The sequence below is a fragment of the Marmota monax genome, unplaced genomic scaffold (assembly GCF_021218885.2).
Source record: "Marmota monax isolate L192 unplaced genomic scaffold, Marmota_monax_Labrador192_F-V1.1 WCK01_AAM20220418_F8-fsc00101, whole genome shotgun sequence".
In the NCBI taxonomy this organism is placed as follows: domain Eukaryota; kingdom Metazoa; phylum Chordata; class Mammalia; order Rodentia; family Sciuridae; genus Marmota; species Marmota monax.
Window position 1 is genome coordinate 48,927 of NW_026692786.1, and position 17,198 is coordinate 66,124.

Consider the following 17,198-nt stretch of genomic DNA (forward strand, 5'->3'; position numbering starts at 1 on the left):
AGCTAGGCTGGCTGAGGCAGAATTTTGAGTTCAAAGCCAGGGTCAGCAACTCAGTGAGAGCCTGTCTTTAAATAAAATAAGGCTGGGGATGTGGCTCAGTGGTTGAGAGCCCTGGAGTTCAATCCCCAGTAGCCACCCCAGCAACAAAAAAAAGAACTAACATTTTGTTCCATTTACTTAGAATCTTTCTTTTTAATGGGAAATAGATTATTTTGATACACAACTAAATTGTTCTTTATTATGCTGGTCGCATTTCCTTTCCATTTTCCTTTCTGCTAGAGGCAACCATTTTTGGGGGCTGTTTATATATCCTTCTGATTCGTTTTTAAAGAATTTTTTTTGTAGTTGTAGATGGACAGTATACTTTATTTGTGAAATATATATATATATATAATATATATATATATATATATATATATATATATATATATATATATATTATATATGGTGCTAGGGATTGAACCCAGTGCCTCACACATGGTAGGAAAGTACTTTGCTACGGAGGTACAGCCCCAGCCCCTTATTTATTTCTGGGGCTGGAGATGTGGCTCAAGCGGTAGCGTGTTCGACTGGCATGCGTGCGGCCCGGGTTCGATCCTCAGCACCACATACAAACAAAGATGTTGTGTCCACCGAAAACTGAAAAATAAATATTAAAAAATTCTCTCTTTAAAAAAAATATTTTATTTATTTCTGTGCTCTTGGGGATCTAACCCAGGCTTTTGTACATAATAGGCAAGTACTCTATCACTGACCTCTCTAGCTCCAATTCACTCTTAATAGTTTGTTTATACAAACCTGGGTATGATGGTGACTCATGCCTATAATCCCAGCAGCGGAGAAAGCTTAGCCAGGAGGATTCAAAGTCAGCCTCAGCACTTTAGTGAGGCCCTAAGCAACTTAGCAAGACCATATCTCAAAATACAGAAAAGGGCTGGGGATATGACTCAGTAGTTAAATGCCCCTTGGATCAATTCCTGGTACAGGAAAAAAAAAGTTTCACAAAAAAGCATTTATCTATAACCAACGCTTAAGGTACAGGGGTTGGTTAGTGTTGATTTTATTTAGATTCACAAGGGTATCTCTACAATATATTCATCACTTCAGTTTTCTTCATTCTGTATGATTTTTCATATCTTTCACTGTTAATATACATACAAATTTAATTTGTACTTGACTGCTAGAGAGTATTCTACTCTATGACTATCACATTTTATATATCTATTTCACAAGCAACAGACATCTGTTTCCGATTTCTGGCTACCATTTTTCATGCTGCAATGAACAGACACATTATATTCCCTGTGTACATGTGTTAGTGTTTTGGGTATATGTATATATATTTAAAAGTAGAATTGTTGATTCTTCTGGAATATAATTTAGAAATTCTTTCCTACCCTAAGGTTTTAAAAACACTCTTGTATAAAATTTATATTATTGTTTTGCTTTTTGCATTCCAGCATTCAATAATTTTGGATTTCATAATAAATAAATATTTTAATGAATAATGACAGAGGTCGCTTCTTTTTCCAAATGAAGAAATCAATTACCCTGAGATCATTTTTAAAATAATCCCTAAATTTGGGATGCCACCATTATGAATGACCAATTACCCACAAATTCAGGCTTAATGGATTCAGTACTCTGCCCCAACCTCAATTTTCTACAACTGCATCAACACCAAATACTTTGATGATTAGTTTTACAAAGTACACATATAGCAAAGCACATAACAAAAAAATAATTGTCTCTCAATTTCAAGTCCTTTTCTCTCATATAGTTGTCTTAATGTATCTCATAGGACTCCCAGAAACGTGCTAGTTGGTCTCCATAACTGGATTCTAACTCAACAAGAATGCTCATAAAAGTACAATAATATTTATTGTGGAAGCTTTTTGCCCTGGCTACTTCTTATTAAACATCTTTGTATTTTGAGTTGCTGCAGGATTTCCCACATTTTGTGTCACTTTAATGTAAAATGAGTTTTTTGATATTATTAAGTATAAATTCTGATGGAGTTTTTTCTATATCCAAGGCCTTCATAGAGCTTTAATGAGTATGAATTCTCTGGTGTCTAATGTGATGTGACTTCTGGCTGAAAGATTTCCCACATTCGCTACATTGATAAGGTTTTTCACCAGTATGGATTCGCATGTGTAGAGCAAGAGTTGAGAACTGAGAAAAGGCTTTCCCACATTCATTGCAACCATAGGGTTTCTCACCTGTGTGGCTTCTCATATGTACAGTAAGAGATGAGCTTTGACAGAAGGCTTTCCCACATATTTTACATTCATATGGTTTATCACCTGTATGGATTCTCACATGTACAATAAGTGATGTGATTCGAGAAAAGGCTTTTCCACATTTATTACATTCATAGGGTTTCTCTCCCGTATGAATATTGTGATGTTTAATGAGGTATTGCTTCTGCCTGAAGATTGTTCCACATTCATTACATTTATAGGGTTTCTCTCCAATATGAATTTTCTCATGCTCAGTGAGATTTGATTTGCCACTGAAGGCTTTTCCACATTCCTTACAACTGTATGGTTTCTCTCCGGTATGACTTCTCTGGTGTCTAATGAGGCTTGACTTCTGAATGAAAGCTTTCCCACACCCTTTACATTCATAAGGTTTCTCTCCAGTATGTATTCTCTGATGGATAATGAGGTTTTCCTTCTGGCTAAAGGCTTTCCCACACTCATTACATTTAAAGGGTTTCTTTCCACTATGGATGTTCTGATGTTTAATGAGGTACTGCTTCTGGCTGAAGGCCCTTCCACATTGATTACATTCAAAAGGTTTTTCTCCAGTATGAATTTTCTCATGCTCACTGAGATATGATTTTCCATTAAAAGCTTTGCCACATTCCTTACATGCATATGGTTTGTTTCCTGAATGATTTCTCTGGTGTTTAATGAGGATTGGCATCTTAATAGAAGTTTTCCCACTTTCATAAGATTTCTCTCCAGTATGATGTTTCTGATGAGAAAGGAAGTTTCTCTTTTGGCCAAAGGCTTTTCCACACTTATTACACTTATAGGATTTCTTTCCTGTATGACTTTTCAAATGTAGAGTAAGTGATGAGACCCGAGAGAACACTTTACCACATTCAGTACATTCATGTGATTTTTCTCCAGTATGCATGTTCCTTTGCTCTATCAAGTTTTCTTTCAGGCTAAAGTTTTTTTTACACTCGTAAGGTTTCTGATCAGTATGAATTTCATCATGCTGAAGTAGATCTGAATCAGGCTGAAGACTTTCCAACATTCCTGTCATGCACAGGACAATTCTCCTAGGTTTCCCTTTTTCCTTGTAGCTACTGAAATGCAGTAAGGATGAAAGCTTTTCCACGTTTCACTAAACTTGTGTGATTTCTTTTCAGTATGCTCAGGTATCTAACAAATTTGAGCTAATGATGGGAGATTTTTCTCACACTGATATATCCTGAGATGAGATGATTATAAAAAGGAATGAGATATAGCAATCTCTTTGTATTAATGGTTCTTTCTTTTTTTTTTTTAGTTTTAGGAGGATACCATATTTTTATTTTATTTTTATGTGTTGCTGAGGATTGAACCCAGTGCCTCATGCATGCTAGGCAAGCACTCTACAACTGAGCCACAACCCTAAGTCAATGGTTCTTTCTTATACTGCTTCTTGCATATTTAAGCATAAATTATGTTTCAAATTCTTAAACTGAGTCCCATACACAGAAGTGTAGTCTTGAAGAATCAATGCTGTGCTCCAAGGAAATACTATTTTGTTTCCTCAGTCTATATTTTCACAGAGAACAATGAGACTTCACTCTCAAGTCTTTCACGTTGTATCTTTATTTGTTTATAAACTTCTCAGGTTTATTCTAAAAAAAAAAAAAAAAAAATCATCATGGAAAAACAGTTAACAAGTGCCTGTGCCTGGCATGTAGTAAGCATCTAATAAATTAGCTTATCATTATCAACAACATCACTAACTAGGTAAATTGCTTTTCAAAGTGAAAGCATAGTGAATTTTCCCACAATCATTAATATAATTTTAGAAAAGTGCTTTTAAAATAGACTATTCCAGAGTAGTCATCAGTATAAAAGTTCAAACACATATAACATTCATAGGTATATACATCTTTACTTTTAAATGTAACCCTACACACACCATGAACAGTAAAATAAGAGAAAATGTAAAAACTAGGCTTATAATGAAGGGCAAATAGAAGATTGGAAGAATGTAGGATAAGAGCAAAACATAAAATGAACAGAGAGAATATAAATAAGGCATTTATTTCTACATCTTAATGAAATTCCACTAAAATTAAAAAAAAAAAAGGTGAAGGTAGGCAAATACAAAAACTAAAAGCTTGAGACCCCGAAGTGAACAAAGTATTGGGGAATTCTAGAAGGAAAGGAAATGGAGAACTACAACTCAAGGGGACGAGTAAATGTTTACATATAGAATAGGCTGGATTCCCACAACGTTGGTGGTTGCCAGGTATCTACAGATGAATGGATTCTTTTCTGAAAAAAGGATAATCCAAGGTTGGGGTTATGGCTCAGCAGTAGAGTGTTTGCCTAGCATGCATGAGGCACTGGGTTCGACCCTCAGCAACACATAAAAAATAAATAAAATAGGGGCTGAAGTTGTGGCTCAGCTGTAGAGTGCTTGCCTAGCATGTGTGAGATGACACTGGGTTCGATTCTCAGTACCATATATAAATAAGTAAATAAAATAAAGGTCTATCAACAACTAAAAAAGGGCTGGGGATGTGGCTCAAGCGGTAGCACGCTCACCTGGCATGCGTGAGGCCTGGGTTCGATCCTCAGCACCACATACAAACAAAGATGTTGTGTCCGCCAAAAACTAAAAAATAAATATTAAAAAATTCTCTCTCTCTCCTCTCTCTCTCTTAAAAAAAAAAAAAAAAAAAAAACTCTCTCCTCTCTGTCTTAAAAAAAAAACCAACTAAAAAAATATTCAAAAATAAGTAAATAAAAAAAAAATAAAGGCATTAAGTCCAACTACAACTAATGAAACCCCAACAAAATAATTTAAAAAGAAGAATCATCCATGAGAATACTTATAGACACTATCTGGAGAAAAAAAAAAAAAAAAATATATATATATATATATAAATAAACCCTAGAGGGATTGGGGGTTTGTGGCTCAGGGGTAGAGCACTTGCCTAGCATGTGTGGGGCCCTGGGTTTGATTCTCAGCATCACATATAAATAAATGAATAAAATAAAGGTCCATCAATGTCTAAAAAATATAAAATTTTTTTTAATAATTTTATTTTTTAATTTATTTTTATGTGATGCTGAGGATCAAACCCAGGGCCCCGCATGTGCTAGGCAAACGTTCTACCACTGAGCCACAATCTCAGCCCCCTGGGGGGAAAAGTTATTTTAAATTAAAAAAACAAAAACAAAAAACAACACCTAGATTCCTAACTGATTGCTGCACAGTGAAGCTCACAATATAATTGGGCTATGTAGCTCAGTGACAGAGCTCTTGCCTAGCATGCATGAGGCCCTGGATTCAGTCCTCAATACTGAAAAAATTAAACATTACAATTCATATCACAAAAAGCCAAGAGAAGCAAAAGAAGATTATTATAGCAATGAAATATTAACAGGGTTCTAAAAAGAAGTGCCTTTGGAAATTAACTTTAAAAGTTTAATGCATTGGAAAAAAAAAAAAAAAAGCTTAGGAAATCTCCTGGAATAAAAAGAGAAAGAATGGAAGAAAAGGCAGAAAGTAATAGGGATAGATAGACATGAGTGATGGGAGCATGATATGAGGTTAAGGGAATAATTCTACAAACTGGGCCCACTGTGCTGACCCCGCCCCCAAATATTTTTGCTTTTTTGGTGATGGGGGGAGTACTGGGAAATGAACCAAGGGACACTTTATCACTAAAGCTTCATCTCCAGGCCCCACCTGTTGCATTTGAGACAGGGTCTTGAGAAATTGCTTAGGTTCTCATTCAGTTGTCAAGGCTGGCTTTGAACTTGACAATCTCTTTGCCTCAGTCTCTCCAGCTGCTGGGATTACAGGTGTGCACCACCCATGCCTGGCTATGCTTTCACTTTGAAAAGCAATTTACCTACAGCCCTGTCTAGCTTAAGTGGGCAGGATATGTTAACTCTGGGGAGCCTTTTTATTGTGAGAGGAGGGAGAAAATACTTGGGATTGAACCCAGGGGCACTTTACAACTGAGCTGTATACACAGCCCCCCCCCCCTTTTTTTTACTTTTTATTTTGAGATAGAGTTTCACTAAATTGCTTAGGGCCTCTTTGCTGAGGCTGGCCTCAAACTAACAATCCTTCTGCCTTAGCCTTCTGAGTTGCTGTGATTACAGGTGTGCACCACCACACCCAGCTCCCTTTCCTATCCCTTCTAAAGAACCCTGCCTGTTACACTGCTTGATATGTCTGAAATCTTTCTGGCATACTTGCAAAAATCAAGGTTTGAAGAGGGGCCATTACACTGCCTCAACTTCATGGAAGGCCCAGCTCTGTAATGAAAGGAATAAAGAGAGTAATGATTGGATGGTCCAACAACTACTAAGAGTAGAAAGGACATTTGAACAAAAATGAATGCAGGGGGCTGGGATTGTGGCTCAGTGGTAGAGCGCTTGCCTAGCATGTATAAGACACTGGGTTCAATTCTCAGCACTACATATAAATAAAATAAAATAAAGGTATTGTGTCCATCTATAATTAAAAAAAAATTTAAATGAATGCAGGAAATTTTCAAAGAATACAAGAAAATCTTTCAGAATTACAGATTGAATCTATGTATTGAACAGGCCCACTAAGTACAAAGAACATTCCATTTAAAAGGAATCTACCTTGGCTGGGCACTGTAATCCCAGTTGACTTTAAAGCTCCTACTCATTATACCTACAGAGTTGGACTTGAAGACCTTGAAATTGAACCCATCTATAACTGTATATCTAGAGACTGTGCTTTTTTTTTTATGTAGTTGCAATTTGAGGCTCACATGTGCTAATCAACATAGTATATATATAATTAATGATCTACCCTCACCAAAGAAATAGACCCAAAAAACTATTTTTGCATTTAAACCTGGTTACTATAGTGTTTTAATTATCAATATTATCATTTCTGTGTAAAAACTGTCATTAGCATCAATTTCTGTTTTCATCTGTTTGCTTTCAGCAGGCCTGATATACGGATACCCAACTCTTCTGTAAAGAGCCTTTTTCTTGCTCTCTCCCAAAACATTTGTTTTTCATTCTTCAACATCATCCCGATCTTTCTGTCAGAATTTTATGCTTATTTTCTCATGAACCATATTAAGAACTGAGTCTGGTAAATGCACTTTCACTCATATTAATGCTTTAACTTTCATAATTTAGAGAAAAAAATGGCCTCAACCCATTCACATATCATAAGTGAAAATTCATTTAAAACAAATCATGGATCTAAAACACTACAACTATTAAAGTAAAAGAAAAAAAATGATAGATTTCATCAAAAGTTCAAAACTAATGCTCCTGAATTACAAGCAACAATAAATGTTGGCGAGGACATGGGGAAAAAGGTACACTCATACATTGGTGGTGGGACTGCAAATTGGTGCAACCACTATGGAAAGCAATATGGAGATTCCTAAGAAAACTTGGAATGGAACCACCATTTGACCCACTCCTAGGTTTATACCCAAAGGACTTAAAATCAGCATACTATAGTGAGGCAGCCACATCAATGTTTATAGCAGCTCAATTCACAATAGCTAAACTATGGAACCAACCTATGGTGCCTTTTAACAGATGAATGGATAAAGAAACTGAAGTATAGGGCTGGGGTTGTGGTTCAGTAGTAGAGTACTCGCCTAACCTGTGTAAGGCCCTGGGTTCAATCCTCAGCACTACATAAAAATAAACAAAATAAAGGCAATGTGTCCAACTACAACTAAAAAATAAATATCACCCCCCCAAAACCTGAGGTATATATACACAATAGAATATTATTCAGCCTTGAAGAATGAAATTATAGCATTTGCTGGTAAACGGATAGAACTGGAGAATATTATACTAAGCGATATAAGCCAATCCCAAGAACCAAAAGCTAAATGTTTTCTCTGATATGCAGATGCTAATTCACAATGGGGGCAGGGAAGAACAGAGGTATTTTGGTCTAATTCAGAGCTAAATGAAGGGAGGGGCAGAGGTATGGGGGTAGGAATGATAGTAGAATGAATTGGACATTATTACCCTAATGCATATACGATTACACGACCTGTACAACTCTACATCGTGTACAACCAGACGAATAAGAAATTACACTCCAGGCTGGGGATGTGGCTCAAGCGGTAGCGTGCTCGCCTGGCATGCGCAGGGCACTAGGTTCGATCCTCAGCGCCACATAAAAAAAAAAAAAAAGTAAAACTAAAGATGTTGTGTCCACCGAAAACTAAAAAGAATAAATAAATATTAAAAAAATTCTCTCTCTCCCTCTCAAAAAAGTTACACTCCATTTATGTACTATGAATCAAAATGCACTCTACTGTCATGTATAACTAATTAGAACAAATAAAAGAAAAAGATGGAAGAACATTACAAAACAACAACAACAAAACTAATGCTCCTCAAAAACAATGAAGAAAATGAAAGGGCAAGCCATAAGTTGGGAAAACTTTAATCTTGAAAAATACACAAACCAACCCTGGCTGGCTGCATGGAGGAAGGGGAGCAAAGCGATAAACAAAATTTAAAAGAATTTACAAAAAGAAAGCCTGCACTGCAGAACATTCTCAGCCAAATATTCCATGAGGAGGAAATGAAAAACAATGAGGAACAAAAACCACAAATGGTAGCAACACCATTACACCCTGTTAAAAAAATAATAATAATGGAGAAAACAATTTCTCTCAATTTATGAAATCAAATGTATAAGAACATATAAAAAATAAGAATATAAAGAAAAATAAGCCAAGTCCAATGGTTCATGCCTATAATCCCAGTGATCTGGGAGGCTGAGTCAAGCAGGAGGATTGCAAGTCTGAGGTCAGCTTGGGCAACTCAGGGAGACCCTGTATTAAAATACAATAAAAAGGGCTTATGGACTAGGTCAATTCTAAAAAAGGACAGGCAAAATACTCTGACTAAAAAAGTAACAGCAATTACAAAACAAAAATTAAAACTTTTTTTTTTTTTAAAGATCTAATGATTTAAGCCAGGGGCAGTCACATGTACCTTAAATCCCAACAATCTGGGAAGCTGAGACAAGAGGACGTTAAATTCAAAACCAGCCTCAGCGACTTAACTAGAACCTCAGCAATGTAGAGGGACCCTATCTCAAATAAAAGTAAGTTTGGGCTGTGGTTGTAGCTCAGTGCTAGAGCACTTGTCTAGCAAGTATGAGGCACTAGGTTCAATTCTTAGCACTATATATAAATTTAAAAGAAAAAGAAAAAAAGAGTTTAACAAACTCTTTGGCTAAAAAGGATATTTTAATAAACTTCAAAATAAAGACAAATATTACTCATGAAAACAAAGTACAGTAGAAACTATGGAACATATTTGAGCAAATGCTTAGAGAAGAACCTTTAGAATAAATCTTTCCAATATTTAAAGAAGAAATAACAACAAAAAGAAAATTAACAAAAAGAAATTTTAAAAAATTCATGAGTTGATTCTTCGGGAAAAATTTAAAAAGGAATAAAAGAATAAAAGAGAAAAAAAAATAAAAGCAAAAACCTAGTAAAAATTACCTCTAAAACTGAAAATGTAAACAAAAAGAAAAAGAAAGAACAGAGACAATTATATTTCATTAACCCTAAGGCAGAGATGACTTAACATGTGAATTTCACTAAAATTTTTTTTTAACTTTTATTTTATTTTTTTTACATAATTTATTTATTTATTTTTTAACCATACGATTTATTTTTATTTTTTTTTAGTCATACATGACAGCAGAATGTATTTTGACATATAATACATACATGGAATGTACATACATCAATCATGTTGTCTATTCTATTCTGCTGCCCTTCCTATCCTCCCGACTCCTCCCCTTCTCTCCCATCCTTTCTCTCTATCCAATCTAATGTGACACACTTTTTTTTTTCTTTTTCTCATTACAACATCATATATGTATTCTGTATAACAATGAGGTTCTCCTTCCATCTTCCATGCAACTCCCCTTCTCCCTCTTTTTCCCTCCCACCTCTCTTCCCTATTTAGTGGTAGTCTTCTTCTCATGCTCTTCCTCCCTATCCCATTTTGAGTCACCCCCCCCCTTATATCAGAGAAGACATTCGGCATTTGTTTTTTAGGGATTGGCTAACTTCACTTAGCATAATCTGCTCTAATGCCATCCATTTGCCTGCAAATGCCATGATCTTGTTATTTTTTAGTGCTGAGTAATATTCCATTGTGTATAAATGCCACATTTTTTAATCCATTCATCTATTGAAGGGCATCTAGGTTGGTTCCACATTCTAGCTATTGTGAATTATGCTGCTATAAACATTGATGTGGCTGTGTCCCTGTAGTATGCTCTTTTTAGGTCTTTTGGGTATAGTCCAAGAAGGGGAATAGCTGGGTCAAATGGTGGTTCCATTCCCAGCTTTCCAAGGAATCTCCATACTGCTTTCCAAATTGGCTGCACCAATTTGCAGTCCCACCAGCAACTTTTATTTTTTAGTTGTGGATGGACACAATACCTTTATTTTATTTTTTCATGGTGCTGAGGATCGAACCCAGTAACTCATGCATGCTAGACAAGCGCTCTACCTATGAGCCACAATCAATTCCTTCACTAAAGTTTTAATAGATAGTAATAATATTACTATTGATTTTAAATTTCCCAAGTTACTTTTTTTTGAGGGGCAGGGCTGTGCTGGGAATTAACCCACAGGTGCTCTATCACTGAGCTACATTACCCCAGCCATTTTTATTTTGAGACAGGATCTCATAGCTGGCTTAGAACTTACAATCATCCTCCTACCTCAGCCTCCCAAATATCTAATTACTTAATGTGGGAAAATATGATATACAACAGATCAGGGCTTAATGTACTATATTCCTAATAAGAAAATAAAAGATTACTTATCCTTTGTAATTAAAGCCCCTCATATTGTTATAGGCATTACAATCAACATCCTTCACACACACATTAGAACTGAATTTTTCACACTGTAAGTAACAAGGCTGAAGTAGCTAACATTATCTGAGTACCAGGTAAAATGGTCCTTTCAACAGTATTTTTCTTCTGGTTTAAAAAATATTTTCAAAATATCAATTAAAATGCTCTAAAGGAAAACAAACTCTTCATTGTATCCTGTGTAAATGATGACCTATTAAAATGGGTTGGGGAAGAAACCACACTACCTATTTTATAAAGAGTTTTACTAGAACATACCCAAATTCATTCATTTTCTTATTGTCTATGACTACTTCAGTGCTACAATGCCTGAGCTGGGTAGTTTTAACAGTAACCCCATGGCTTACAAAGTCTAAAACACTTATTGTCTGGCTCTTTATAGAAAGTTTGCTATCTCCCTGTTCTCAGTGTGTCCTCTCTTTTCCAACTGTCACTGTTGCCAGGCACGGTTGTGCACGCCTGTAATCCCAGCAGCTTGGGAGGATGAGGAAGGAGGACTGTAAATTCAAAGTCAGCCTCAGCAAGTTAGAGAGGCCCTAAGCAACTCTGTGAGACCCTGTCTCTAAAATATAAAAAGGGATGGGGATATAGCTCAGTGGTTAAGTGCCCCTGGGTTCAATCCTCAGTACCAAAAAAACCCCCAAAACAATAATAAACAAAAACAAACAAATGGCATTGTTAAAACAGCTCTAATCACAATTATTCACTAGGCAACCTAGAAGGACCCCTAATCCTTAAAGGACCTCAAAGACCAAAGATACCATACAAATCTGTACAACTTACCACATGACTGTTATATGACAAGAAATCAACTCCTGCATTCCTTAAACTAGTATAGTTAAGGTTCATTGTAGTCACTTAGCTTTACATAATTAGTACACTTATTAGTCCTGTCTCACTGCTTTACCCACCATGTCTCAGAGATGCCTAACAAATGTTAATTAGTGATCTGTACCTCTCTTTAACAACTGATTCACATATTTAACTCCTTCTCAACATCTCTATTTGGATGTCTACTAGGTATTTAGTTTACTTCCCCGAACCAATTGCTCCTGAATTCTTCTATCTTTAAATAGCAACCTAATCTCCCAGTTTCTCAGGCATACTTCTCTTTTTCTCAGATCACACACTCATTATACTATCATTTCTTTTTGACTGTATCTTCAAAATATGTCCCAAATCTGGCCATGTCTCACCTCCTTGTTGGGACCACCAAGGCCTAAGCCACATTATATCTTGTCTAGATTATTTACTAGGTTCCTCATTGGTCTTGCTACTTTTGCTTTTATGTCTTCACAATTCTCAACAGAGCAGTCACAGTAATATTGTCACAATAAATCAGGTCACTCACTGCTCTACCTAGAAGCCTTCTTCTATACTTACAGAGAATCGAGGGGCTATAAATAAGGAGACATACTCTGAACTTCCTATCAAGTGTATGTATTAAATTTTAAGAATTATATTATTTCTTCTTAAAAGTAGCAGAGAAATGATCTAGTAGGATTAGTAATAAGTTCCAAAGTTGTAATATTATTAAAAGTCAAGAAGCAAGGAAATGTTAAACTATAATGACTCCAAGTAGGAAGACAAAAGGAAATGAAACTAATGGGATAAAATTCAATTCTGAGGCATTGAACAGTGAAAGGAGGACAAAAAGACAGCAGTTAAATTGTAAAGAAAAGTATCTACACACTAGTTTTTATTAAAAATATTTTTAGTTGTAGATGGACACAATAACTTTTTATTTTTTTAATATTTATTTTTTAGTTATAGTTGGACACAACATCTCTATTTTATTTATTTTTATGTGGTGCTGAGGATTGAACCCAGAGCCTCGCATGTGCTAGGCGAGTGCTCTACCACTGAGCCACAAACCAGCCCTACACACTAGTTTTTGAAGAACTGAATGCTTAAGGAAATGAGTCTAAGTAACCAAAGAAAAGTGAAAAATGGAGAGTGTCAGTGAAAGGAGAACAAGTATGACAGAGGCTATAAAACTCAAGAAAATTGGCCGCGGGTGGTGGTGCACGCTTGTAATCCCAGTGGCTGGAGAGGCTGAGACAGGAGGATTGTGAGTTCAAAGCCAGACTTGAGGCACTAAGCAACTAAATGAGACCCTGTCTCTAAATAAAAATACAAAATGAGGCTGGGGATGTGGCTCAGTGGTCGAGTGCCCCTGAATTCAATAACAACAACAAAAAAAATCATAAAACTAAGGCTATAATTGAGAGACTAGTCTCTAAATTAGAGGTTAGAGAGGCAACAAATCTTCTAGAATCCGAGCAAAAGGAAGCAAAGAATCTGGAAACCCTCCCTGAATAACTATAATGAGCCTTTATCTGATTCATAACTGCCAGGTTCTCACTCACCTAGAGAACTCTTTATATTTCTTCTCGATCATCCATTGATCTTTTTGTTTTAACTGGTGACTTTAAACTTGTAAAGAGACAAAGTGACACAGAATCTGCGATTATGGTTGGGAGTCAAAGCAGCATGCTAGAATTCAAGCTGAGTTCTTAAAATCCTCAAAGGTTTTCAAAGATAAAGAGAATGCAGCTCCTGGAGATTCATGAAATATCTGGCCTGCAATAGATAACAAGGTTACTATGGTTTGGCTATGAAGTGACCACTCCCCCCAATAAGCCCTTGTGATAGACAATGCAGAAATGTTCAGAGGTAAAATGATTAGATTATGAGAGCTGTAGCCTAATCAGTGAATTAATCCACTCAATGGATTAATAACTTGAAAGGATTACTATACTGGGTAGTTAACTGTAGGCATGTGGGATGTGGCTGGAAGAGATAGGTCACTGGTAGACTGTCCTTAGGGATTATATTTTTCACTCACGGCTCCTCATGCCCTGTTTCCTAGGTGCCAAGGGCAGAGCAGGATTTCCTCTACCATGCCCTTCCCCCATGATGTTCTACCTCACCGTGGGCCCAGATCATTAGAATAAGGCCACCATGAACTGAACCTTTGAAACCATGAACTAAAATAAAACTTCTCCTCCTCTAAGTTATTCTTGTCAAATATTTTAGTCACAGCAATGAAAGCTGACTAACACATTATGATAAGGCTTGGGCACGTATACATATTAAAAGTACTTATAATTTCCATCTCAGGCTAAACCCATTATTCCATTTTAAAAAGTTCCACATATGCTGGGTGTGATGGCACATGCCTGCAATCCAGCTACTTGGGAGGACGAACCTGGAAGATAACAAGTTAAAGGCCAGTATGGGCAATTTAGGGAGTCCCTGTCTCAAAAAATAAAAAGGGCTGGGGGTATGGTAGTGCACATCTATAATCCCAGCGACTTAGGAGGATTCCAAGTCAGGATTCGCAACTCAGCGAGACCTTCAGCAATTTAGACATTATTTCAAAATAAAAAGTAAAAAAGTCTGGATATGTAGCTCAGTGATAAGCACCCCTGGTTCAATCCCTAGTTGTATAATATAAAACAAGGCTCTACATATTTCAGATATGGAAAACAGAAGATAACTTATTTTCAGAAACTATGAGTCTGAGTTATCATAGTCTTCAGAATCACAACCTCAACAGGTTTTTAAAAAAATATACATATTTTTAGTTATAAATGGACACAATACCTTTATTTATTTATTTATTTATTTATTATGTGGTTCTGAGGATCAAACCCAGTGCCCCACATGTGCTACGCAAGCACTCTACCACTGAGCTACAGCCCTCTCAACAAGTTTTATTAAGCAGATATCACCCCAGGCCTTGCTCTTGATTGAAATCAAATTTTTGGGTACCATTAACAACATTTCTCTTATAAATGTGAAGTCATCAACCTTGAGCAATATGGACAAAATATTAAGGAAATTATTCTGATAGTATTCATAGCTCAGAGCTCTTAAAAATTTTAGAGGCCTAAGTTTTATTAGGTTAGTTTACCCTAGGAGAAATTAAATGTAGTAAGTGTCCCATAATTATATGCCCATTCACTGATTCAGCAAATACATTTATCTAGTATATGTTATGAAGAAAACTTGATTTTCAGTTTTTAATGGGTTATGATGGAGAAAAAGGTCAAACTTACTCAGAGGCTTTTCTCCTACTCAGATGGTGAGAGCCTTAAAACCTGGCTTGACAGTGCTATGAGTGCTGAAACAGAGAATACAAAAGGGAGAATGAATGGAGGCAGATTGTAAGAGGCAGATATCAGTAAAATATTTTGGATGTAAAGACTCTGAAATTCCTGTGCATAAAAATGGACCCCTAATACTGGAATTGTTGCTGCTGATTGAGTACTTTGAGGTGAAAAAGATGACCAAGGCCAAAAATGTAGGAACACCAATAACAGATGGACAAGGAGAAATAAGACCTGCCTTCTTTATAGCTTTTACTAGTTTTTTAATATTTCAAAACTATTGTTTCTTTAAGAGTTTTTGTACCCTGGTACTTTTTCATTTAATTGAGACTATAGGTAGAAGAAAATTTGTTTCACTACATTTACATAGGTCATTTGGTATGGGGAAAAACTGGTTAGGACTCAAGACTTCCCTGCCCTTTGTGACAAACTAGGGAGTCTTAAACAGGTTCCTTGACCTTTCTTCACTAAAGGCAGGACAACTAGCTTTCCAATTCTGTGCTGTGCAAACTACCTTTTAAAGCTATTCCTTAATTCAAGACTTCTCAAAGCAGGTCTACCAAAGTTTCTCCAAAGTATTAAGAAATTCTTACTAGGAATCTAAGCACCCAACAGCACATTATTCTGAAATATTTTTTTCTTTTTTAAAAAGGTAATGTTGATTTCATCTTCTACTCCACAATGGGTCTGTTTTTATATGACACTTTTAAAATTACCAACTTAGTTCCTTAGCCCTTTCCCTTTCTTATTTTCCAGAAAAGCGCACCTTTATTGTTTTAGAAACGAGAATAGGGAGGATTAGCGGTTAATTTTCATCCTCACGAACTTGGAACTATTTCCAACTCTGCAACCCCAAACTAACCCTCACACCCTTGGTCACCCACCCTCAAATACATCCCAGATTCCTCCAGCCCCCCCTGCCCCCATCCGCAAAAGCTCTGAACTCAGCAAGTCACAGGAGGCGACATCTGTCACTTCAGCCTCCCCAGACCCTTCGCAGGCGCTGCGAACCCTCCCCTAAAGCCTCCCTGGCCGGGTTCAGGACTTAGAAACCCAGGTCCTACCAGGCCGAAACCAAACTCACCAGCAGACAAAGACGACGATGGCGAGCCAGAAGTTCTGCGCCTGCGCACTCCTGAGGCGGGTTAGCGTTCCCAGAGGGCCCCTGGGCTCCGCCACGCCGGGCTCTGAACCCGCCAGGACCAACCGATTTTGGCGGGTCGTCTGCCTTTTTTTTTTTTTTTTAACCGTGGATTACATTTCCCATTAGTTTCGGTGGTTCGAGTAGCCTTTTCCGCGAACTCTTTCTGCCAGAGCTTGTGGGACTGTCTCCCCGGTGGCGGGGTGTAAGCAGACCGAGTCTCAGGACTCAGCTAATTCTACCTGCGTTTACGTCCGGGAGAGGGCAGTGGTGTCCCAACAATAAGCGCAGCTCGGACAGGGTGGCCCAACATTAAGAAGGGGCTCCTGGGGTCTTCCAGGCGCAGTTCGGTGATGTAGCAACTCCCTGGACGGCTCGAGCCTGGCGCCCTCACGTCTTTCGCGGCGCGGCTCCGAACTACATTTCCCAGAGGGCGCTGGGCCCTTGGCCCCTGCCCCTCCTCGCGCGAGCCTTAGTGTCTGAACCGTTCTCTGCAGTTGCAAGCCGACGCGTTCCTGGGGAGGCCAAAGATGGCGTTTACAGCCCGGGGCGGGGATTTAGAACGAGCCTTAAAGCCTGTTGGGTGAATGCGAGACGAGCTGTTGTGAAGTGGTGTGATACTTATTTATTTATTTATTTTCCCCCAGCGTGGCTGTAACACCCTTTGTGCGGATGTGAGAAGTATTATGTGGGCGTGCTTTAAGTCCCTTTGGTATGCTTGTAAATGTGTGGCCGTATGTAACGCTGTACCTATAGGTGTGCGATAACTGGAAAGCGACTGTGTGCGCCCGCGCGCACGATTGATTGCGCCT

General features: G+C 37.4%; 1 protein-coding gene across 1 annotated transcript; it reads right to left on the minus strand.

The window, feature by feature from the left end:
• Window positions 1-1,036: 1,036 nt before the first annotated feature.
• On the minus strand, window positions 1,037-16,771 carry Znf260 (zinc finger protein 260). The gene is made up of 4 exons (XM_058580432.1): window positions 16,330-16,771; window positions 15,195-15,259; window positions 13,500-13,713; window positions 1,037-3,862 (listed from the first exon to the last, which is right to left on the minus strand). The coding sequence occupies exon 4, from the start codon at window positions 3,277-3,279 to the stop codon at window positions 2,050-2,052; it is 1,230 nt and encodes a 409-aa protein (XP_058436415.1). The 5' UTR covers window positions 3,280-3,862; window positions 13,500-13,713; window positions 15,195-15,259; window positions 16,330-16,771; the 3' UTR covers window positions 1,037-2,049.
• Between the last annotated feature and the right edge of the window lie 427 nt (window positions 16,772-17,198).

Excerpts from the sequence above, each read along its gene's own strand:
- Znf260 (XM_058580432.1), bottom strand. The coding sequence starts at position 3,279 with ATGACAGGAATGTTGGAAAGTCTTCAGCCTGATTCAGATCTACTTCAG.